This window comes from Hyla sarda, chromosome 4 (genome assembly GCF_029499605.1).
Source record: "Hyla sarda isolate aHylSar1 chromosome 4, aHylSar1.hap1, whole genome shotgun sequence".
In the NCBI taxonomy this organism is placed as follows: Eukaryota; Metazoa; Chordata; class Amphibia; order Anura; family Hylidae; genus Hyla; species Hyla sarda.
Genome location: NC_079192.1, coordinates 405,214,705 through 405,240,251, shown reverse-complemented (window position 1 = coordinate 405,240,251; position 25,547 = coordinate 405,214,705). Strand labels below are relative to the sequence as shown.

At 43.8% G+C, this 25,547-nt stretch overlaps 1 protein-coding gene across 3 annotated transcripts in view; it reads right to left on the bottom strand.

Moving 5' to 3' along the window:
- Positions 1-25,547, bottom strand: part of ATXN10 (ataxin 10) — a 257,913-nt gene that overhangs the window by 193,673 nt on the left and 38,693 nt on the right. For all 3 annotated transcript variants that reach the window (XR_008843212.1, XR_008843213.1, XM_056517502.1), the window contains exons 4-5: positions 5,999-6,095; positions 3,764-3,928 (exon numbers count right to left, since the gene is read on the bottom strand). Coding sequence is in view for 1 of the 3 variants with exons in the window: in XM_056517502.1 (XP_056373477.1) it covers positions 3,764-3,928; positions 5,999-6,095 (262 nt within the window). In the remaining 2 variants the exon portion in view is untranslated. The remainder of the gene's footprint in view (positions 1-3,763; positions 3,929-5,998; positions 6,096-25,547) is intronic.

Here is a 25,547-nt window from a genome sequence, read left to right as displayed (position 1 = left end):
GTGAAAATGTAGGAAATATTTGGACCAGGAGCAATGGCTGTGATCATGACGGTCATCAAACAAGGTCTCTCCCTCTCTTTTTCTTTCTTTTTGTGTTTGAAGTAGGAGGATTTTCTCTTCTGCAGGCTATTCATTTCGTGAATCGCTGCCCCCATTATACGATTAATCCTACCTCCCCTCCCTTTATTTTATCTCAGTACAGGCATTTTTTCACAGAACCCGCTCAGGAGGTCTCTGTCCAAAAAGAAGGCTTTAAGCCACATTCTTGTAAAACAAATGACCTCCCGAATAAAACAAAGTGCCGCTAACTGGGATGAATGGCGGTAATTACACTTTAATCTGTCGGAACATCTGCTCTATAAAAAATAACCTCCGCCAACTCTGTTAAGACCTTTCCCCGATTGTCTACAAACCCCTTGACCCTTCTCTCTTTTTTTGGAGATACACAATGACACTGTTTCAGCTACATAATCATACGCCGAATGTTAAAAGAAGAGCAGGATTAGGGTTCAATACATCAACTACCTGTAAACAACCCATAAGACATAACCATATATTACATTTTAGCTTATGCCCCTCCCCTTTATTGAGGCCCAATTGCCCTATTGCTTGTATCTAACCTTATACTTACTGGTAGTCTTTTATCTTTGTAAAACAAGAAGGACATTGACTCCCTGCCATGCTTGTTCTCATACACAGAAGCTTATTTAAAGGCCGCAGTGTAAAGTATGGGGGAGGGAAGGGGACAAAGCAGCAACAAGAAACAGTAAAACATTTTGGTCTACCTTGGACTATGCATATAACCTACAGTACTATTTGGGCCAATTGGTACAGTTAAAGCCCATTATAAATGGAGGGTAAGAATAACCCATGGCAGGCAGTGACACTAGCGATACCCTCTGCACTAGGACAGCATGTGCCGTCACATTAATGGCAATGTAGTCCACACAGAATTCTATAAACAAATTAGCATTTTTTTTTCCAAGGGAGAATAGCACGGCCTGTAAATGCCCCTATTACATGGCCCAACCCTGAACAGTAAACAAGCGCCAATCTTTTAGAGCTCAAACATCAAGCAAGGAGGGCTGTACAAATGATCGCTAAATAGTATGTGCGGCCATTTCCATCAATTTCCCGTCGGAAGCGGAGAAGTGCGGTTAAGGGCTAAAGATTTTTTGATGGGTCAAATGACCCAAAGCTAGTTTGTTGGCTGATAGCTGGACCTATCACACAGGACGATATCAGACTGTGTGTAAGGTCCCCCCCCCAAGACTCCCAACGCCAGGTGATGGTCTTTATAAGGAGAAACGGTACCTTAAAAAAAGTTTAAGACTACTACTGCACATCTGCAGCAAATATATCCTCCACTAGTGGGAGCTAATTGAAAATATTTGTACATCCTCCATTAAACACAATAATGGTTCTGTATGCAAAAAGCTCCTTAGCTCCCCCTAAAGGTGGTGGGCAAGCAGGTAAGATAAGCCGAATTTTTTCATTTATCTATGTTTAAGCATAAATTATATAGGGGTTTAAAGGAGTACTTCACCCCTAGACATCTTATCTCCTATCCAAAGGATAGGGGATAAGATGTCTGATCGCAGGGGTCCCGCTGCAGCACCCCAGACATTCGGTGCATGGAGAGAACTTCGCTCCATGACTGACGATGCGGGGCAGAGGCACGTGACATCATGACCACGCCCCCTAAATGCAAGTCTATGGGAGGGGACGTGACGGCCTCCTCCCAAAGACTTGCATTGAGGGGGTCGTGGCCGTGACCTCACGAGCCCCCGGCGCTGCATCCGATGCTCTAAACAAATGCTGGGTGCAGCAATGAGATCATGGGGTCCCCAACGGCAGGAGCCTCGCTATCAGACATCTTATCCCCTATCCTTTGGATAGGGGTTAAGGTGTCTAAGGGCGGAGTACCCCTTTAACCCCTTAAGGACTCAGTCCATTTGGACCTTAAGGACTCAGACAATTTTATTTTTACGCTTTCGTTTTTTCCTCCTCCCCTTCAAAAAATCATAACTCTTATATTTTCATCCACAGACTAGTATGGGGGCTTGTTTTTTGCGCGACCAGTTGTCCGTTGTAATGCCATCACTCACTTTACCATAAAATGTATGGCGCAACCCAAAAAATACTATGTGTGGGGAAATTAAAAAGAAAACCGCAATTTTGCTAATTTTGGAAGGTTTTGTTTTCACGCCGTACAATTTATGGTAAAAATGACATGTGTTTTTTTTATTCTCTGGGTCAATACGATTAAAATGATACCCATAATTATATACTTTTCTATTATTGTTGCGCTTAAAAAAAAAAAATCGCAAACTTTTTAACCAAATTAGTAAGTTTAAAATCCCCCTATTTTGAAGACCTGTAACTTTTTCATTTTTCCATATAAGCGGTGATATGAGGGCCCATTTTTTGCGCCATGATCTGTACTTTTTATTAATATCATATTTGCTTATACAAAACTTTTATTACATTTTTTATAAAAAAATTTTTGGAATAAAATGTTATAAAAAAGCAGCTATTTTGGACTTTTTTTTTTTTTTACATTCACCGTACGGGATCATTTACATTTTATTTTAATAGTATGGATATTTACGCACGCGGCGATACCAAATATGTATATAAAATAATAATATATTTTTTTTCTTTTTCTTTTATTTATTTTTACACTTTTTGGGGTAAAATAGGGAAAATGGGACAATTTACGTTTTTATTGGGGGAGGGGGTTTTCACATTTTTTTTTACTTTTATTTTTACACTCTTAAAGTCCCCATAGGGGACCATTTATAGCAACCATTCGATTGCTAATCCTGTTCAGTGCTATGTATAGGACATAGCACTGATCAGGGTTATCGGTCATCTTGTGCTCTGGTCTGCGGGAAGGCAGATCAGAGCAGAAGACTCCCGGAAGGCAGCGGAGGCAGGTGAGGGGACCTCCGTCTGCCGTGCAGGATGATCGGATCGCCGCGGCAGCGCTGCGGGCGATCCGATCATCCTGTTAAGTGACCGCGATGCTGCAGATGCCGTGATCTGTATTGATCACGGCATCTGAGGGGTTAATGGCGGACATCCGCGGGATCGCGGGTGTCCGCCATTACCGGCGGGTCCCTGGCTGCGATCCACAGCCGGGACCTGCCACGCATGATGCCGGCATCGCTCCGATGCCCGCGGTTATGCTCAGGACGTAAATGTACGTCCTGGTGCGTTAAGTACCACATCACCAGGACGTACATTTACGTTAAGGGGTTAAGAAAAGGTGTTGGTATAATGAAGGATTTAAGCTCGGCATGACAAAAATATACCCCAAAGAAGCACTCCGCTCTGCCTGCGGCTTATCATGACCCAGCTGTCTGGAGCACTGCTACACCCGCTAGCGTTTGCAAGGCAAGATCCAGCCATTCCTATAACAGTTGCTGGCCGCAGACAAAGTAACTTCCAGTGAAAGTATCTAATCTCTATGGACGGGTAAGTCAAGGCCAGACACCACCGACACAAGTCCATGAATTTTAAAAGTGTCTGACATCCACATATACATTCAATTTATGGCAGAACCCATAGAAAATTGGAGGGAGCTGTCAAGAACAATATAATGTTCTATAAGAAGTTTAATGGAGAGGAAAATCGGAGTAGCAGAGCCGATGCCACAAACTAAACAATGTAATTCCAGCATAATAAAGCCCATATGTGAACCGTAAGGTCGCACCAAACTTCATTTACAATTATAACGGGAAACACAAATCGTACATACAACCACTCTGCATCTGACCGCGTGCTGTAGGCGCTTACTACGCCCAGGGCGAGGGGAAGGTTTGCAGGTTCTAACAGGTCGGCTATTTTGTCTTCATCCATACAGGTGTATAAAACCATGGAACCGTAAGCAAAGACTTTGTCATCGTCATGGGACAGGCAACTCCTAAAATATAAAAAAAAAAAACAGGTGACAAATAATATACAATGATATTTAAATAAATCAAACCAATTTCCCATCTTCATGGGTCAGGCAATTCCTAAAATACAGCGGTCCCTCAAGTTACAATATTAATTGGTTCCAGGACGACCATTGTATGTTGAAACCATTGTATGTTGAGACCAGAACTCTATGGAAACCTGGGAATTGGTTCTAAAGGCACCAAAATGTCATCCAAAAATAGGAAAAAGTGAGAATTAAAGAAAAATAAGTAGATAACTAATACAGATAAAGCAAATCCTTATATATAAAAGTAATAAAGATCTGCTGGGAGCTGTAATCACTGTCTATGTCAGTGTTTCCCAAGCATGGAGCCTCCAGCTGTTGCAAAACTACAACTCCCAGCATGCCCGGACAGCCAAAGGCTGTCCGGGCATGCTGGGAGTTGTAGTTTTGCAACAGCTGGGGGCACCCTGCTTGGGAAACACTGGTCTATGTAGAGGACAGGAGCTTCTTCAGGCTCCTGTACCGTAGGCAGTGTCCTAAAAAAGTAACATGGAGTCGCCCTCACCTGGTGTCCAGAGGAGCAGGTAACCCTGGTACAGGTAAAGAGTACAGAACATGTAATACCTTCCTGTACTGTAGGGGGGGCGCGACCAAACATCAGTCAGTGCATACGCTTCAGTAATACAGGGGTTTTACCAGTGAATGCCCATTCTGATTGGTCAGTTCTTCCGGCCATTGACACGTTTCACAGATCTGGACTGTCTGTAGCATTGTATGTTGAGTCTGGTTTCAACTTACAATGGTCCAGAAAACACCATTGCATGTTGAAACTATTGTATGTTGAGGCCATTGTAAGTTGAGGGATCACTGTATAGAAGAATAAAATTAAATATAATAAAATGTAAAATAGGTCAACTCAATTTCTCAAATTTGTAATCTACCTGCTTGCCATCTGTGAATGAAAATATTAAAAAAAATAAACAAAATGAATGAATGAATGAATGAATAAATAGTTTTGCTGACACAGATTGTACGGCTTGTAACTAGAACACAGGGGGGTCAGATGGGAATGACAAGGAAAGCAAAAGTATGGCGGAGCGGTTGAGGTTTTGCAGTTTTGCCACGCTCAGTGCCCCTTACCCACCAATCTAACATGATACAGGCTTTTGTCTGGAATACCTCTTTTAGGGCTGGGTCACATGGGGCGGATCCAACTGCGCATTTCACACTGCGGATGCGCTGACGGTAGTCACAGAGGGTGATCCCTCTGTGACTGCCGCCGGAGCATCCGCAGAATGAAATACACTGTGGATGTGCCCTGTGTGACCCTGCCCTTAAAAGGGGTCACCTGGCATGACAAAAATGAGACTTCATGTACTGTCTGTGATAATAAGGAGGAGGCTACTGTAAAAAGTGATCTGTACAGCATTACAGCTGATAGAGAAGACAATAGCTATTGCTCACAGATCAGTCTCCCTCTTCTATGGAATGGTTTCTGCACAGGTCACAGAGAATGCCCAGGATGCCCAAAAGGATATCTGAGCATGCTGGGAGTCGTGGTTTTGCAACAGCTAGAGGCACCCTGATTGGGGAACACTCAAAAAATTCAGGCAATACATACCCTTTAACATCTCTTAACCTATACAAAAATCGGAGAACGTCTATTTGTCTACTTATTGTACTTTATCAGTGTCACAGAGTAGTATTTGCCAATCGGGGTGCCTTCAGCTGTTGCAAAACTACAACTCTCAGCATGCTCGGACAGCTGAAGGCTGTCCGGGCATGCTGGGAGTTGTAGTTTTGCAACAGCTGGAGGCATCTCTGCTCCAAGTAACTGAGAGATACTTAGACGAAACTTCTGTCTGTACAGAACCGCAGGGCGATACCAATAAAAACTCCTGGTTGCCAGATCTCGCTGGTCATTTGTTCTGGGTTACCTCCAAATAGAGAGTGAATAAATCTTATCAGGGAAGGGACGGCTGGATTACAAGCCGCCTCCGCCACAAAATCGCTAATTATAAAGAGAGGGATTTAGTGTAGAAGATGGAAAACCGGCTTGTTCATACTTACAGGAAGAGATGTGGAAAAGCACGCTTCCAGATGCTATTTTGGGAATCCCGGTTCCCTCCTGCAACATTGCCAAGGAACTGTAGGCTGCAGCGGAAGGCTGAAAGACGAAGCAAAAGAAATTAGTTCATTAAGAAGAACAGTTAAAAAAAAAAAAACATTTAAAAACACAACACAAAATTCTTCACTCTAGCACTTAAATGATACAAAAAAAAATAAAGTCTTATAATCTGGGATTAAACTGCAATATAATGTGTAGATTCACAGGAGCAAAATAATTAATAAGAAAATAAAACTTCCTATGTACACTACAATAATCCAGAACATCTGATGCTTCTACACCTATCCGACCTCACTTCAGATTAGTATCGCTGTACCAGAGCCCCCTGATGAAGCAAGGCGAGTGAAACGTACGTCGGGGGTACATATACAGTGGTGGCTGGACATCGATGGGAGAATGTAACCTGCCCGACACAATGTTAGCCTGACTTTGTGCAATAAAACATTTTTTTATTTTTTTTATTATAATTAATAAATAAATAAATAAATAAAAGGCATCCTATGTTGTGTTCTTACAATTCTAGGTAATTTTGTAGTATCGTTTGATCTGCCACCTTTCGTACCTGCCATGATGTATAGGTTTGCTTCACTATTACTTCTGTGAGTGTATCTTGGTGCCCTGTGTTTTTTTTTTTTTTTTGTTCTTTGGGACCAGAGTTGTGACTTTTTATTTAGAAGGTTATACCAAAAAGGAATTTGTGATGTGTGACTTTTCAGTATGTCGCATCTTTTGCCCTGACATGGCTGCGTAAAGTTGCACATTTTGTCACGCAGGTTAAAAAGTCACACAATTTAATGGAGTAAACTGGTGGAGGTTGACCTCTGGAACCTCTGCCAGTCCAAAGAACGGGGACAATATTGTTGCCAAAATGAATGGTGCACACCACAGCTGTGTGGCCTCCTCTCCAATAATTGTCAGGCCACCGGGTTCAGAGCTCGGAAATGTTTGGCAACCCCATAGAGAATGAATGGAGCGGTGCACATTAATTTCAGGGACGATGAGAGGCAATGGTGTATGATGTTAGAGTCAGTATTCAGTGATAGATCTAGGGAAAGAACCAGGGCAAGCTAGTTAGTGTCAGTTTTGGTAGTTTGTTGTTCATCATCCATTTGCTTCAGTTACAGACTAAAATCATCATCATTATGTACCATCATCCGTCCTTATCATTTTTGTCATCTATTGGCACCTTGTTACCTTCTTGCATTGATATATGCTTTCATATACTTGTTCTTGCAACCATTTGTTACACAATTTAGACCTAATGTAAGCCCTGGGGGTATCTGAGAGCCACTGTTAGGACGCAGGAAAGACAACTATTCTAGGTAAACCGAGCTCTGCCATCTGGGGAACAGTTGCCGTTGTTACAAGTGAATACGGTAAATCTATTTCTTTTTTTGGCTGGTGGTCGCCAATTCCACCGCATCCCCCAACTCGGACTATCTGCACGTCATGTAAAATGTTCTCCCCCTGATCTTGATGTGCAATTCAATCCCTTCGTGGAAGCGGGTAGTTTTATTTTAATATTAAATTGAAAAAAAAATTAAAATAATAATGAATATATAACAGAGACCCAGAGTGTGTGGTAGAACAGACTAATTTTATCCTGCTGGTAAACCACGGCACAAAATTATATGTAGAAATGAGCCTGGACAGAACGGGAATATATATTTAATGGACAACACTCCCATTAAAAACAAATTGGGCAGCGAAACATGATTACTGCAAAACTACAATATTACCTCAGAACAGAGAAGGCATGGAGTGAACGCTTAACCATATGAGCAACTATTCCGAATAAGTAGAAGGAATATATATCAATCTAACAGCCCAGGTTCACTAAACCATGGGTTTATTCAGGAAAGAAGGTGGTTGGAGCAGTGATCTACGACAAATTTGGTAAAAACGGGAACACAAATTTGGAGCATTTCTATCGAACAAATTATAGCTACAACGAGCGACCAAAAGGTATATAAATTTTGTCCTAAACTACGACTACTTGGGAGACCACGGACTTTTACGGTCACATTCAACAATAAAAGTTGCAAATTTTACTACAAAAAAATTCGCTGCTGAATTATCCAATCAAAAACTGCCATAAAATGGGCAGAATAAACTACATGAGGGAAAAGTTATGTCACTGTTCAATGCTGCAAAAAATTTGCATAATCACTTTCTTTTTTTCCATATATACATTTTTGTATCTATTTAAGAAGGGTTGAAAGGGGGGGGGGGGGGAACTCCCTTAAAAAGGGTTTGTCCAGCAACCACCCTGTCATTTCTGACAGTGCCCAATCCCTGCTGTTCAATTCGGGTGGCGGGGGAGGAAAACCATTGAACATGATCTTAAAGGGGTATTCCGGAAAAACTTTTTTTTTTTTTTTTTTTTTTTTTTATTGACTGGTGCAAGAAAGGTAAACAGATTTGTAAATTACTTCTAATAAAAAACAGCTGCTGTGTGCCCCACAGGAAGTTCTTTTCGTTTTTAATTTCCTTTTCTGTCTGACCACAGTGCTCTCTGCTGACACCTCTGTCTGTCTCAGGAACTGTCCAGAGCAGGAGAGGTTTGCTATGGGGATTTGCTCCTGCTCTGGACAGTTCCTGAGACAGACAGAGGTGTCAGCAGAGAGCACTGTGGTCAGACAGAAAAGAAATGTAAATAGAAAACAACTTCCTGAGGAGCATACAGCAGCTGATAAGTACTGGAAGGGTTAAGATTTTTTATTAGAAGTCATTTACAAATCTGTTTAACTTTCTGGCACCATTTGATTGAATAAATAAATAAATAGTTTTTCACCGGAGTACCCCTTTAATTTTGACGGAGAATGGATGATCAGAATGGATTTTTGCACTGTAAATCAATGAGGAATCCAAACAAATTTGGGTGCAGATCAATGCTCCTACACTGGATGAAACCCAAGGTGCATATCTCAAACGGACATGCTTCAGATTTTAGAATCCTCACTACAAGTCATTTTCTGTGTGGAAAATTTCAACAACTCCGTAAAATCAGTAAAAAATCCATGTGTTGTACTCTAATCCGCTACAGATTTTATCTGCGAAAATTCATATTCAAGTCTGAATACAGATTTAGGGTGAGAAATGAGTAACTGTACACATTCTGCATGTACCAAGTATTCCTTTGGGTAAAAATTGTAATATAATTGTCACATTGGTCAGGGATATGTGCAGCCCTGAGCTCACCTAGACCACTTCCCCTGCCCATTGGGTGCCCATATGCTTAATAGGACGTCCCCAACCACAGTGCCGGACCCTACTCTACTACAGTGCAAGGGGTAATAAAAGTTCATTTCAATAAACAACATTGTACAGAAGTCAGGGAAGCAGGTCAGGACATAATGGGTTAACAAGCATAGCACAAAAAACTAAATACAGGAGATAAACAGACAAACAGTAAAAAGTAAATCAGACAGGCTTAATCCAAACCTAGAGATCTCATAGTACACATACGGAAAAAAGAATAGTCAAGTCACTTAGACCAGGGTCAAGATACACAGATCAAGCAAGGAGTAATACAAAAGCTTGTGCAGAAAGAACTCAAACACAGGCAAAGAGTAACAGGCCTGTGGTCCAAGCCTCCTGATTGGCCAGGGCATCTTTACAGCAATGCAGGATGCATCAGCCAACTCGGGGGGAATAAAGCCTCCTGCCAAAACTAGATCCACTCATTACAAAAATACTGTCAATTGCAGTACACACAATTTATACTTAAGAATGCTCCAAATTTTGCATATTTCCATGAGATAAAATAGAGGCAAAAGGATTAACATGTGTTTTAAGCTGAATACAGAATGTATTACTTCTGGGTGAAGTCATTCATTAGGCAAATGTGTAACAGGCAACAGGCATGAGCCCTACCAAACAGTTTGGCTTTGGGATATGATATGGAGCAGAGTCTAAGTACCTCCTGGGTTTTCCCCCTTTATTCCGTTCCTCGAAGGAGAAACTGGACTTTTCTGCTAGGGAGGTACCAGATTGCTTCCAAAAAGTGGTGCAGATATGGTAGCTGCTGAAGGGAGAATAAGGCAGAGAAGCATAGTCAGTGTACTGGAGAATGAGACAGAGGCAGAGTCAGTACAAGCAGATACAGTACGGTACAGAAGGGACCAGGCAGTATTGGAGTCCAAGAAGCAAGCACAGGTTAGAATATACAGGATAGCAGAAACAGAATGGCACACCTTCGCTAGAAACCAGCAGCACTCATGAAAAGGATGTTGGTCAAAACACATTGCCAAGCTGGTATAGGTAGAGGAAAAAAATGATATGTGCCAAAGTCCTTAAAATAATTAAGAGAGGCTTTCAGCGGATCCTATAGGTTAGTCTTGAAAGGGACCAACAAGGAAGACTGGTGGTGGTGGCATGGAGTGAGGGGGCTAATCTGCCCACTAAATACTTACTAAATATCACCCAAACCTAAAGTAGGTCAGGGCTAGTTTATAGTAGAAGTTTCTGTTTGATTAATCCGTTTTGAAATATCGCTGAGCTTTGAAGTGTGGTGTGTATTAAAGTACAAGTTCTGTGCGTTTTAAAGGAGTAGTCTGCTCCTTTACTTATTATTCTCTAACCACAGGATAGTGTCCGATCTCTGGGGTTCCAGCTGCTTGGACCCTGGCCATCTCCGGCTCTCCAATAGAGATGTATGTCAACACTGCTCCATGTCAATCCTGTGGATAGCGGACAATAAATAAAGTTGTGGAGTACACCTTTAAATAAGCATTCCTTGGATGTCTCTAGTACTTTGTTGAAGCCAACTTTTGTTCCTAGTCAGTCCAGTTAGTTTTTGGTTTATTCTTCATTCTAGTCCATTTTGATATTGTTGCATTTGCTTCTTAATGCAGTACAGCTCATCCTTTTTGTCTTTGGGCCCTTGGGTCCTTCTCCTAATATCTGTGGGAAGGCCTCCTAATATCTGTGGGAAGGTCAGGTTTGTAGAATAGTGTATTCATTAGAGATTTTTTTTTTTGGGGGGGGGGGGGGGGCAGTGAGGTTCTGTGTCCAGGGACCCATCTATGAAAGGTGGTTAGGGCGAGTTTTTTTCCCCCCATCTTCTCCCTGGTTCAATTTCTAGCTGCCATCTTCATCATCCATTTGTGCCATCATCCTTCAGTTTCAATCATCCACCGAGGAGTTCCTATTCTTGTTATCTTCTATATGCCTGTATTGCTTTGTATACTTTTTGCAACACCCTGCTTTTCCTACTATTCGCTTCCACTGTATGTCCTGGGGGGTATCAGAGTACTGAAAGCTACTGTTCGGAACCAAGACAGGCGACAGCTATAGGTGAAGTCCAGTTCTACCTTCTTGGGACCAGCCTGCCACATTACATGGACAAATACATGCAATTCAGGTCCTCATCAGAACAAAGTAAACGACTTCCGGTTCCGGCGCGGGCATGTGAGGAGCTAGGAGACTGAGCTCCCTCACGCCGTACCCGCACCATACCGGCATTAACCAGGCACAATTTACACCTGGCTGACAGTGGGAAGCATGGTAGATGAAGGGGAACGCACTGAGGGGCACCTGAATCCTGCCGGAGGTCGCTGCCGCACAGCCGCTGGAACCGCAGCCTCCCTGCCACTCCTGCCCGCCGCCATTTTAACTACTTCAGCGGCTGAGAAACAGAAGAACGCGGCGCAGACACCCGCACGGCATGGCACTGTCACAAGTCCAGCGGCCTTATTTACTCACCGGGCTGTCCTCCGGGCTGTCACGCAGTGGGGGAACACACTGAGGGGATTCCGGATCCTGCCTTGCGAACTCCGCAACTTGAACACAGGTACTTGAAAAAAGTGAAGTCATATACCAATTTGGTGGCGTTCTATATTCCATCATGGACGCCCTGTCCCACTGGGTATTTCTGTTTTATGTTCTGGTTGTTGGTTCTTCTTTTTGTTCTATCTTTGCCTTCTTCCTCTTCTATTTGTATTTCTGTGCCTTCACTCTGCAGTCCTGATGGAGTTTCTCGAGACGGCACCCCTTTTGAGGACTGTAGGACCTACTGGACCCTTCATGCTTTTCTTGTTCGTTCATTCCACCTCCCATCCACGTGTCTTACTCATCCTGTTTCCTCCATGTTGGTCTATGTCTCTAACTACTTAGGTAACTGCCATCCTCTCTTCCCCCAGCATGTGCCTAGGTTGGGGGTTTGTAATACGTTATGTGTAGAGTGATCTCATAGAACGTGAAGGGATTGAGGTCTCCGCAAAAACGTATGTCAATTCTACGCTATTTGAAGCGTCTACGCCCTGATGATGTCCTATTGCAGGAAACTCATCTTACCGAGGGAGATTTTCACAGAATGCAAAAAATGTGGGTGGGCAAGGTGATGGGCTCCCCAGCAGTTGAAGGGAAATCGGGTGTACTCACATTATTTCATAAGTCTTTTCCATACCAGGTGCTCTCTCATGACCATGATACTGAAGGTCGAATTTCCCATGTTCAGTTAGAGCATCTGGGTCAAGTTTACAATATTTTTAATATATACGCTCCCAATGGAGATAATATATCCTTTTTTCAATCCCTAGCAGATACTGTAAATCGCACTGCGGGATTGCACACGTTGCTGGGTGGGGACCTGAACACGGTAGCCGACCCCCATGTTGACAGGACTAATACGCGGGCACCGCCAGTGGCCCACCGTCAGAGTGATAAGGTCCTTCCCCCTTTTCTTGCCCAGACAGGTTTGGGGGACGCATGGCGGCACCTTCACCCTGATGGATGCGAGTATTCACATTTCTCACATGCACATAACACCTGGTCACGCATTGACTATTTCTTAATTAGCTCCCCACTTTGTCCGAGGTTGCTTCAGACAGAAATCCAGGAGATGGTCATTTCGGACCATTCCCCAGTGGTACTGGAGCTGCAGCCATCGTCCCCCAGGGGTTCGGACTATTTATGGCGTTTCCCTTCCTACCTGACTAAGGATGAGTCATTTCTGGACCTGTTGGGTCGGCTGGTGGCTGGAGTTCGAGTCGGAAAATGCTAATCACAAAGACAATCCCACCCTTTATTGGGAGACCGCTAAGGCGGTATTAAGAGGTAAAATATTGGCCTATAGCTCTTCCCTCAAACGTAAAACGCAGGAGGGCCATGCAGCTGCTAGTGCCGTGCTAGCGGAAACTTACTCGCACCTTGTTGACTCCCCCACCCCACTTAAACTGAAATGGCAGGAGGCTCGCTCCACCTATGAACTCTGGATGGATAGGAGAGAACGAATTTATAGGTCACACTTTGAAGTGGACATGTTCAAACATGGGAACAAGTCGGGTCGTCTGTTGGCGAGACTGGCAAAAGGTACATATACCCCCTCACATGTTCTGGCATTAAGGGACTCCCAGGGCCAAATTACTCACAGTCCTAGCACAATAAATTCTATGCTGGGTTCTTATTATACTTCCCTGTACTCAGAGCCTCCGGCCTCGGACGGGGAGGGCGAGAGGTTTTTGCAGGGCCTTGCTCTTCCGTCTCTCACGGAGGAGCAACGACAAGAACTAAATGCAGTAGTTACAGAGGAAGAGGTTCGCTCGGTAATTAAATCATTGGCGAATGGTAAGGCCCCGATGACTATCCAGGGGAATTTTATAAGCCCTTAGTAGACAAAATTGCCCATCCTCTAACAGCTTTCTTTAATGACATCTTGCATACAGGTCACTTATCACTGACGGCCAAGCTAGCCTACATTAAAGTACTCCCGAAACAGGACAAGGACCCTTTAAATCCAGGCTCCTATCGCCCCATATCCTTAATTAATCAGGATGTTAAGCAACTCACTAAAATTCTGGCGGATAGGTTAGCACGCTTCCTGCCTGCTCTAGTGGGAGACCATCAGGTGGGTTTTGTAAAGGGGAGATCTGCAGTTACTAACATCAGAAAAGGTACTTGCGGTACTGGATGGTATCACGGGCCAGTCCCGGCCAAATTCCTACCCGGCATTGTTGACTCTTGATGCAGAAAAGGCGTTCGATAATGTCCGGTGGGACTGGCTGGGCCTGGTTATAGAATGTTTTGGGATAACGGGCAGATTCAGTTCCTTTTTTTCGGGTCTATATAGTGGGCTTACAGCTAGGGTCTACACACCGGGTTTTCTTTCCGCCCCTATTCCGCTATTGAGGGGCACTAGACAAGGATGCCCTTTGTTATTCGATCTGGCAATTGAGCCCTTGGCGCATGCCTTACTCACGGGCGATTTATTTAGTGGTATTAAAGTGGGGACCCAGGACCTAAAACTGTCCATGTTTGCTGACGATGTCCTTCTCTATCTCAGTGAACCTGTGAGAGATGTCCCCAAAATATTAGAATTCCTGGAAACAGTTGTCCGCTTCACGGTGTACAGGGTAAATGCCTTTAAGAGCATGCTCTTGCCATTGGGGAATGCTCCTCCTAGGTGGCTTCCTTCATCGGGGGATTTGGGAGTCACAGTTTGCACATCACATATCACATATTTGGGCATACAAATAGGGCGAACGCCAGACATGTTGTATTCTCTAAATTATGCCCCGTTGTTCCAGAAAATCTCTACGGAATTGAAGCGGTGGGAAAATTTGCCACTCTCTTTTCTGGGCTGCTGTCACTTGGTGAACATGATTAGTTTTCCGAGATTACTTTACCCGCTCCAAACCCTCCCCCTCTTGCTGAAACACGCGGATGTTCGTAGTTTAAATCAAGCTTTTACCCGATTCTTGTGGCAGAACAAGCGCCCGCGAATTGCCCTACAAAAACTTATGTTGGGCAAGTCGGAGGGGGGAGTCAACTTTCCGAACATTCGTGGTTATAATTTGGCATGTCTCTTTTGTCATGTCATAGACTGGTTACAGAATACTACCTTTTACTCTAACCTGATGGTGGAGGATGCATTGGCAGCTCCATGGTCCCTTCCTGCACTATTACACACGGCCTATGCCAAATTGCCGAGCCCTGTTAAAAGTTCTGTTTTACTCAGGGACACCATTGTCACATGGAAGGAGGTACGCAAGGCCTTCGGCCTTCCTTTTCTTCTTTCCAAAAGAATGCCATTTCGGGGTCATCCAGAATTTCCAATTGCTAGTTCCTCACCATGGCTACACATCTTGGAAACCAGAGTATAATGAATGTAGACACTCGCCAGTGGCTGTCCTCTGCAGACATCCTACACAAATTTAGTCTCCCACCCGCTCACTGCCTTTATGCAAATCAGATTTACTCGTTTTGTTTGTCCAGACAGAGATCTCTCACAGGAGGCCACCACTCACCCATTAGATAACATTATTGGCCAGGAGCCGAGGAGAGCATCAATTTCGATGCTTTACTGGTCTTTCCGGGATCGTTTTCTTAAGCTGGACTCTCAAAATATCTTCAAAACCTGGGAGAAATGGACGGGTGACCCTGACATACATAATACGATACTAGCGGGCTGGGATAAAATACGCAAACATGTTATTAACCCCTTAAGGACTCAGGGTTTTTCCGTTTTTGCACTTTCGTTTTTTCCTCCTTACCTTTTAAAAATCATAACCCTTTCAATTTTCCACCTAAAAATCCATATTATGGCTTATTTTTTGCGTCGCCAATTCTACTTTGCAGTGACATTAGTCATTTTACCCAAAAATGCACGGCGAAACGGGAAAAAAAATCATTGTGCGACAAAATCGAAAAAAAAACGCCATTTTGTAAATTTTGGGGGCTTCCGTTTCTACGCAGTGCATATTTCGGTAAAAATGACACCTTATTATTCTGTAGGTCCATACGGTTAAAATGATACCCTACTTATATAGGTTTGATTTTGTCGCACTTCTGGAAAAAATCATAACTACATGCAGGAAAATTTATACGTTTAAAAATGTCATCTTCTGACCCCTATAACTTTTTTATTTTTCCACGTACGGGGCGGAATGAGGACTCATTTTTTGCGCCGTGATCTGAAGTTTTTATTGGTATGATTTTTGTTTTGATCTGACTTTTTGATCACTTTTTATTCATTTTTTAATGTTATAAAAAGTTACCAAAATACGCTTTTTTGGACTTTGGAATTTTTTTGCGCGTACGCCATTGACCGTACGGCTTAATTAATTATATATTTTTATAGTTCGGACATTTACACACGCGGCGATACCACATGTTTATTTTATTTTTTTTTTTACACTGTTATTTTTCTTATGGGAAAAGGGGGGTGATTCAAACTTTTATTAGGGAAGGGGTTAAATGACCTTTATTAACACTTTTTTTTAACTTTTTTTTTGCAGTGTTATAGGTCCCATAGGGACCTATAACACTGCACACACTGATCTCTCATCCTGATCACAGGCGTGTATTAACACGCCTGTGATCAGTATTATCGGCGCTTGACTGCTCCTGCCTGGATCTCAGGCACGGAGCAGTCATTCGTCGATCGGACACCGAGGAGGCAGGTAAGAGCCCTCCCGGTGTCCGATCAGCTGTTCGGGACGCTGCGATTTCACCGCGGCGGTCCCGAACAGCCCGACTGAGCAGCCGAGATACTTTCAGTTTCACTTTAGAAGCGGCGGTCAGCTTTGACCGCCGCTTCTAAAGGGTTAATACCGCACATCGCCGCGATCAGCGATGTGTGGTATTAGCCGCGGGTCCCGGCCGTTGATTAGCGCCGGGACCCACGCGATATGATGCGGGATCGCGGCGCAATCCCGCTTCATATCGCGGGAGCCGGCGCAGGACGCAAATATACATCCTGCGTCGTTAAGGGGTTAATGAGAGGTGGCGGGAGACTTATTTCAAACTGTCGCACACGGCCTTATATGGTTTCAACATTCTCCCTTCGCCCACTTTCCCGGATAGAATCACTAGCTGCCCGAAATGTGCATCCCCACTGACAAACCTGTACCATGGCGTATGGACTTGCCCGCTTTCGGCTGACTACTAGCGGATGATAAGCACCTATGTAAATGATCATTGGCGGGTGTCCCTTCCTTTCACTCCTCAGCCTCTATTATTTCATCAATTCCGACCTTCTGAGGGGAGGGTGTTGGAGGAGAGGGTCCCACGAATAATACATGTGGTTCTGCTAGTAGCACTCAGATGCCTATTTCTAAGATGGTTAGAGGCGCAGACACCTGATCTGGGCCTATTGGTGACCCAAATGAAGGTTTTCTTGGGAGTAGATAGACTGGATGCTGAATGATATCTTAACTCAGGTACCAAGACATTTTTCACGAAATGGAAATCCTTTATAGTGACCCACTTTGACTCCGGGAGATAGCTAACATAGTCAGACCTTTTCGCAATACAGTATGGTACAATGTAGAATCCCTGAAGGGCACACTGGGAGCACTGAGACTACCTGATAGCTAGCCATTTCCTTACTGACTGCCTCTGTTTTTGTAGAGATGGGAGGGGGGATTTTTCGAGGGGGTGCCTGTACCGGATTTGATTGTGATGACATTTTCTAATGTTTGTGACATCAGAAATCAGTGACACATTCCTGTTTGCCTGTTCTTTTCTGTATTTTGAAAAATGTTAATAAAAAAAAAAAAAAAAAACTGAAAGTAAGCTGTATAGTTTTATACCTTTGCATTAAAAATCCTAAAGGAATAAAATGAAAAAAAAAATAGATATAGTAAAAAAAAATAAAACAGATATAATTCTCTTTAGATGTTCCATTCAGGAACTCAGAAATAAGCTGCAAACATTTGCAAGAATAATTGTAATGATTTACTAATGAATAATGATCTGTCATAATATTGTCCTGTAGTTAATATTTCAGCATTAAGCAAAATTCACTAGGAAACCAAGAAAACCAAAAGAGGATATGTCAGCCGGGATGCCACCCACTGTGAAGGTATACGATGATGTACTGCCGGCCCACAGCATGGAACTCTGGGGGAGTATTGGGGGATTCAACCCATAATTTACACAAGACCCACCCACACTGCCACTTATAAGAAGCCGCTAGTGTCCATCACGGCTCATATAAAGAGAAAATTACAGCTGGAGCACAGGGTTGGCCGCAATTTTTTACCACGTATAAATAGAAATCAGGGATTTCCATACCTTGCTGGCACTTTAAGAGATTTAAGATCAATGTGTGGTTTCCACCCACGCCTATTACGTGTTACTGAATTACCCGGAGCAAGGTCTGGACAGTTCTATAAAACCTATAAAAATGGAAAAAAAATAAAAATGTAGTCGTAGAATGACATGAGCAGTTTCCATGCAAAAGGCCACATGTCTGTCCTATAAATTTCCCTCCACATCTACCTAGAGAGGCCACCAGGGATGGCCGGCCTGTCACTGGATGATGGAAATATAAGTTCAGCATACCCAATCATGCATATGGACACCTAAGAAATCTTACCCAAAAATAAGGAATCAGTGTGAGAGGTTGTACCCTAAAGAAGAATTTTTCCAAACGAAACTGTCCAAGCGATGCCCTGTGTACTATTCAAACTGATTATATCGGAGGAGATTTAACATAGAGTGTTCGGAAAAAAAGAACCATTTGACCTATCTAGTCTGCCTCATATTTTTTTTCAGAAATAGACAATGGACCAATGTTACATATGTAATATACATCGGTGTTTGGTAGCTGAGAAAGAGAGGTATGTTGAACATGCCCCAGAGTAATGTCCAGAACACAATAAGAGTATTTAACCCCTTAACGACCATGGACATATATTTATGTCCCGATCTGTGAAGTGTGCTCAGAAGCTGAGCGCGCTTAGTATCTGCGGGGTACCGGGAACTGCCAGATTGGCGATGTCCGGTATTAACCCTTTAGATGCCAAGATCAAAGTGGATCGCAGATTCTAAAATGGGAGAACATGCTGCCAGTTAGCTCAGCCGAGCTGTTCGGGACCGCCGTAGTGAAATTGCAGCGTCCTGAACAGTTGTGAGGACAGCGGGAGGCTCCCTACCTGGCTTCACACTGTTTGATCAGCATTTGATTGCTCAAAGCCTGAGATCAAGGCTTGAGCAATCAAGAGCAGATAACACTAATCAATGCTATGCTATGGAATAGCATTGACCAGTGCCTGAAATCAGTGTAATGCATGTTATAGACCCCTATGCAAAAAAAAAAAAAAAAAGTGTAAAAAGAAGGAGTTAATAAATGTAATTAACCCCTTCCCTAATAAAAGTTTGAATCACCCCCCCCTTTTCCCCCATTTAAAAATAAATAGAAATAAACATATATGTGGTATCGCCGCATGCGCAAGTGTTCAAACTATAAAAATATATCAATAATTAAACCGCGCGGTCAATAGCGTACACGTAAAAAAAATTCCAAAGTCCAAAATAGCATATTTTTGGTCACTTTTTATACCATAACATTTTTTTCAAAAGTCAGATCAAAACCAGAATGGTACCGATAAAAACTTCAGATCACGGTGCAAAATATGAGCCCTCATACATCCTCGTATGCTGAAAAATAAAAAACGTTATAGGGGTCAGAAGACATTTTTAAACGTATTAATTTTCGTGCGTGTAGTTATGGTTTTTCCATAAGCAAGACAAAATCAAACCTTTATAATTGCTGTATCATTTTAATTGTATGAACCTACAGAATAAAGATTAGGTATCCATTTTACTGAAAAATTTACTGAATAGAAAAATGTTTCGCCATAAATTTTTGGGTAAAATGACTGAAGTTATTACAAAGTCGAATTGGTGGTGCAAAATAAAAAAAATAAAAAAGCCATCATATGGATTTTTAGGTGCAAAATTGAAAGGGTTATGATTTTTAAAAGGTAAGGAGGAAAAAGCGAAAGTGCAAAAACGAAAAAACTATTGCTCCTTAAAGGGGTACTCCGCCCCTAGACATCTTATCCCCTATCCAAAGGATAGGGGATAAGATGTCAGATCGCCGCAGTGCCGCTGCTGGGGAGCCCCGGGATCCCCGCTGCGGCACCGCGCTATCATTACAGCACAGAGCGAGTTCGCTCTGTGCGTAATGACAGGCGATACAGGGGACGGAGCCGCGTGCACATTGCGTGTACACAGCGTCCCCCTGGCGGCTCTGTGAGCGAGTCACAGGCCGGGAAGGGGATATATGTAATGGGGATGGTGTGCCGGACCATCCTGCCGGCCCCAGGACAGACCATCCTGCCGGCCCCAGGACAGACCATCCTGCCGGCCCCCTGCAGAAGGACATTGAGCTCAGCTTAAGGTAATGCACCCTCTTCCCTCTGTCATCCCTGTTCACCCCCCTTTGTCACCCCTCTGTTACCCCCTTGTCCAATTTTCTGTCATCCATGTCCACTTTGTCCGCCCCTGTCACCCATGTTCACCACCCCTACATTGCCTCCTTGTCATTCCTGTCCATCCCTCTGTCACCCCTTACACCCTCCTGTCACCAATTTACACCCCTCAACACCCGTCACTCACGTACACCCCTCAACACCCGTCACTCATGTACACCCGTCACCCCTACGTCTCCGTCACCCATGTACACCCCTTTGTCACCCACGTACACGCCTCTACACCCCCAACACCCCTGTTACCCATGTACACCCCTATGTCCTATGAAAAGTGCGGAGCCTAATAGGTTTGCTTTGCAGGTTTAATGGTGAAGAATTGTGGCTGAAAGAAATCGTTATGATGACCCGGAGAAGAGAAGGGATGATAATTTTAGATGATGTCACTTGTGAGTTGCTGTATAAAGCAGCACTGTAATCTACATAGTATCTACATTGATGTTGAGCATTGCGGCTGTTTACCACAGCCCCCCCCTTTTTTTTTTCTTCTCGTCAAATTTGATAGGGGTACCCCACGAAAATTTTTGTTCCGAGCCGGAAAAGGTTGGGAACCACTGATCTAAGGTAAGGACTGTTCCTGTTTTCTGATTTACTGAGCAATCTACAGGATGTCCAAAAGGGCATAAGTACAGGGCAGAACCACAGGATATGAGGGAGTGTGCTGCGCAAGCCACATCCTCTCCAACACTGATCTGAGGCTTCAGGGTATATCTTACATAAACGGTCGGGGGTAGAATACCACCGTAAGATGGTTTTAAAGGCAGATTCTAGATGGGATGAACTTTGGAAGACTACGTGAATAGCCTTAAATGCCCTTTGCCAGTCCTCCGAGGGAATGGTGAGACCATGTTCCCTCTCCCACGTCCCCAAAGGATATGATTTAGAAAATATGTCTACCTGTAACAGTTTAGTGTAGTAAGGTTTCAGACCCTTCAGTGGGGAGGAGAATGCTGTATCGTCCAGAGGGGTGCTCGTAGGTTCTAAACTAGCAAGAAAGTGGTGAACCTGTAAGTATTTAAAGAAATTGCATTTAGCAATCTGGTACTTGTCTTTAAGAGTGTTAAAAGGGATGATGGAGGAGCAATCATAAAGATGGCAGACATGAGTAAGCCCACCAGCTGCCCATGAAGTTAGGTCTATATCCGGGATAGAGGCTTGGATAAATGTGAATAGCAAGTCGTTACGACACAGGGAGCGTGTAGAGGGGGAGTGGGTAATGTACTTAGTCCATGCCAAATAAGAGGCTTTAACCAATGGGCTAATGACATTGGGGGGAGGTGAAGACCAGTATGGCAAGTACAGAAGGTCACCTACTTTGACTGGATATGTTGAGTGGTTTTCTATGTCCTCCCATAGGAGGTCCATCTGATCTTGTCACCAATGCTGCAACATAAAACCAATGTGGCTATATAATAATGTTTCAGGTCAGGGGATCCCAACCCTTCTGAGAGTTTCAGTTTAGGGAGTATGTGCGCAGATAGCCTTGGTTGTTTTCCCGCCCAAATAAAAGAAGAGAGAGAAGTTTCTGAGCTTTAGAAAAAAAAGATGGGGGAAGAGAAATAGGAAGAGTGCGGAATAAATAGAGAAATTTAGGAAGGAGAAACATTTTAAAATATTAACCCTGCCAACCCACAAGATTTCAGACTTAGCAAGTTTGTCGGCTTCAGCAGACACCGATGTCAAAAGTGGTATATAGTTCTCATGGTGTAAGGTTTTATGAGGGTAGGATTGATGTATGCCCAAGTATTGACGCGATGTGGCACGCCAATCGTAAGAGTAAGTATTTTTAAGTGTGTCCAAGAGCGAGGGGGATAAATTAATAGAGAGTGTCTCAGTCTTAGAAGCGTTAAGAAGGGAGTATAAAAAAAAAAAAAAAAAGCCAAACCTATATATCATGTCCATGACTGCCGGTAGTGAAGTAGTGGGATTCATAAGAGACAAAATAACATCGTCTGGATAAAGAGAGATGGTATGTTCACTGCGCCCAATAGTGACACCTTTAACTCCAGGATTCAGGCGAATGGCCTGTGCTAGGGGCTCCATGAACAATATATGGCGATAGAGGGCAGCCTTGACGAGAGCAGTTAGAAATATGAAAGGTATCAGAAAAAGAGCCATTAACTAGTACCCTAGCAGAAGGGCAGGAATATAGAGAGGAGAGAGCAGACAATATTGGACTAGCAAAGCCCACGTGGGAGAGGGCCAAGAAGGCATACGACCACCAAAGGCAGTCGAAGGCCTTTCTCGGCGTCTAATGCTAGAACAGCAGGAGTTCTAGAAGGTTCCAAGTGGGCAAATACATTCAGCAATAGTCTAGTATTGTCAGAGCCCTGACAGCCAGCCACAAATCCAGATTGGTCAGTAGAGATTAGTGACGGGAGTACCAAGGTAATACAGAAAGCCAACAATTTGGCAAAAATCTTGATATCCTGATTTAGGAGTGATATGGGTCTAAAGTTCTGGGGATGATCCGGTGCCTTACCAGGTTTCGGAAGAGCAGTGATGGTGGCATGAAGGTTTTCTTGGGGAAGTTTGCCTGTGGCCATGGCTGCATTACAAACAGTTTTGGAATTTTTTGTAATATGAATTAATGAAGTCATCAGGGCCTGATGCCTTGTCTGGTGGTAGGGACTTGATTGTTTTTTGTACCTCCTCTGCTGTTATTTCCTCATTTAGTGAGGCGAGCTTGTCTGTTAAGGAAGGGAGATTAAGCGTAGAGAGAAAGGTAGAAGTATTCCTCCATATTCTGCTGCAAGTAACCTGGAATATTTAGGGCGGGACCATAGAAATGGATTACTCCTCCAAGTATATGCTGGAGGAGAGGAAACCGAATCCCTGAGCTGTAAAGTAATAACCGCGTGATCGGACCATTTAATAGGCTCAATAGTAGTGAGAACAGAAGTGGAAAGAAGGGATCTATCCAACAAAAAAAATATCTTTGCGTGAATAGGGGTTGTGTACTGTCGAGAGTAAAGTATAGTCTCTTTCCATAGAGTGTTGAACCCTTTAAATATCATATAGATCCTCTTCAAACAGGAAAGATGAGAGTGTAGTAGAAGGGAAACGAGAGGTAGATGTAGTGTCTAAAGTAGTGTCAGAGATGGTGTTGAACTCCCCACATAAAAGCAAAGACCCCCAAGGAAAGCTGCACACAAGTTTTAATAGGAGTCAAGAATCTGAGCTGGCCCGAATTGGGGGTGTACAAAACCACAATAGTTAATGGAGCAGCATTGATGACACATCGAAGGATTAGATACCTGCCCCGTTGATCTGAAATCACTTCTTTCAGCATGAAGGCCAAAGTGGTTTTTAAAGCAATCGAGACCCCTCTGGACTTAGAACTATAATGAGAATGAAAGAAATGTGAGAATGATGGATGAGTGAGGCGAGACACATCTTTAGACATAAGGTGCGTCTCTTGTATACATAATACATCACATTTGAGGGTTTCATCACTTTAGTTCCATCCATAGATGTGACCTTTTGTGGGGAGTATTTAACCCATTCATATTAAGGCTAGCTACAGTAATGACTATCTTAAAAGAGAAATAGGAAGTTGTAGGTATAGATGGCAAGATCACACCTCCCAGCCAGCGTGTGCCTGTTAGCGTGGGGTAATATATGCACCATGGACCAGAAAAAAAGACATTGGCAGAAACACAGACACAAACAAAACCGAACATAAACAACCACAAGACAGTAGCACAAAGAAACAAGGATGGCTTTAGCCAAACACCATCCACATTGGAGTGGGAGTCAGAGTCCACTCTGAAACTGAGGAACATGGGCAGCCCACCAGAGCCCGCACCACCGAAATCAAGCTACATCGCAGTCCTTTGGAACCGGAGCCATTGTAGTGTCCTTGAGTGGTTCTCCTAGGGGTGGGAGGGTGATATTCCAGAATCTCAGCAAAGATTCACCCTCAGGATAGGGATCGGATGACGTTTACAACATTGTCCCGCTTGATAAGGAGACAAATCGGGAAGCCCCACCGATATAGCACTTTGGCTGAGCGAAGAGCTGAAGTTATTGGAGTCAGAGCACGGCATGCTTTAAGTGTAGCAGCAGGTAACTCTGCATTCAAAGTTATGCGATGGTACGGAGCTGGCAGCCTATTGTTGCACCTGGAGACTTCCATTAAATGCTCTGACATGGAAGAAGTGCACACAGGCCAGAATGTCCCTCGGGACAGTGTTGTCCAGGTGCCTCAGACTTAGGACACAATGGGCTCTGTCCACTATCAGTTCCTGAGGGGTGCAATCAGGCAAAACTGCTTGAAGAGAGCAAACATAGTCCGGTAGTGCAACCGCTTCAGGTACTCCTCTTAGCTTCATATTGTTGCAGTGGCTGTGATCTTCAAGATCTGCCACTTTAGCTTTTAAAGCTGCAATATCATCCTCCGCTTCATGGTGCAAATCCGTAAGGGAGTTGTGGGACTCTGCAAATTGTGGTCCACCTTGCCACCTATTTCTTGTAAAGTAGCTTGCAGGGGGTGCACTAGTTTATGCATATCCTGGAGAAAAGTAGCGCGCAACAAGAGCAGCATGTCTCTCATGGCAATGTCTGTTAGAGACTCATCCGATATTGGAATGTCAGCCAGTGGATCGCTAGCATCTCTCACTTCACTTGTAAGGGAAGGAGTAGGCTCACCTCCAGGTGCTGTATTGTTGATAGAGCCTAGGGCGTTGTTTAGCCAGGCTCAGAGAGGTTTAGGTAGCCTGTATCCTCGGGAGGAGCAGGAGCTGCGTGATTCAGACCAGTCCTCGGGACCACTATGAGCAGGAGAGGCAAGTCCTCCGCTTATCACTGAATAGTCCGCCACATTCAGGATGTGTTCAACACTGTGTCAGAGGCTGATCTGCGTCACAGTGGAGAGAGTGGGGCAGTGCTAAGGCCATTACGAGGCGGATGTGACTTGACCGTTGTAACTGCGTGGTGATCATCGGCACCACCTTGGGTAGAAGCCTCCCGAAGGGAAAAGCGAAATTTAGCCAATGAGCGGTGGCGGAGCGGCTTCCATTTCTTCACCGGCATTGCAGGTAAATTTAAGTACCGGTACAGGTTGGTTGCAGGCAGTGGTGAGCTTTATGTTAGTCGTTTTAGCAGGCACGGCGATAGAGCTCAGTTAGCACGTGACCATACACCTCAACAGCCAGGCCACACCCCGTCTGCTTTAGATTAAATACGAATAGTCCCTGGCCCTCTCTTATATGAAGGATATCCTTATGCCCATCCCCATCTTACACATTGACACAACTTGCTCTACTCTTGT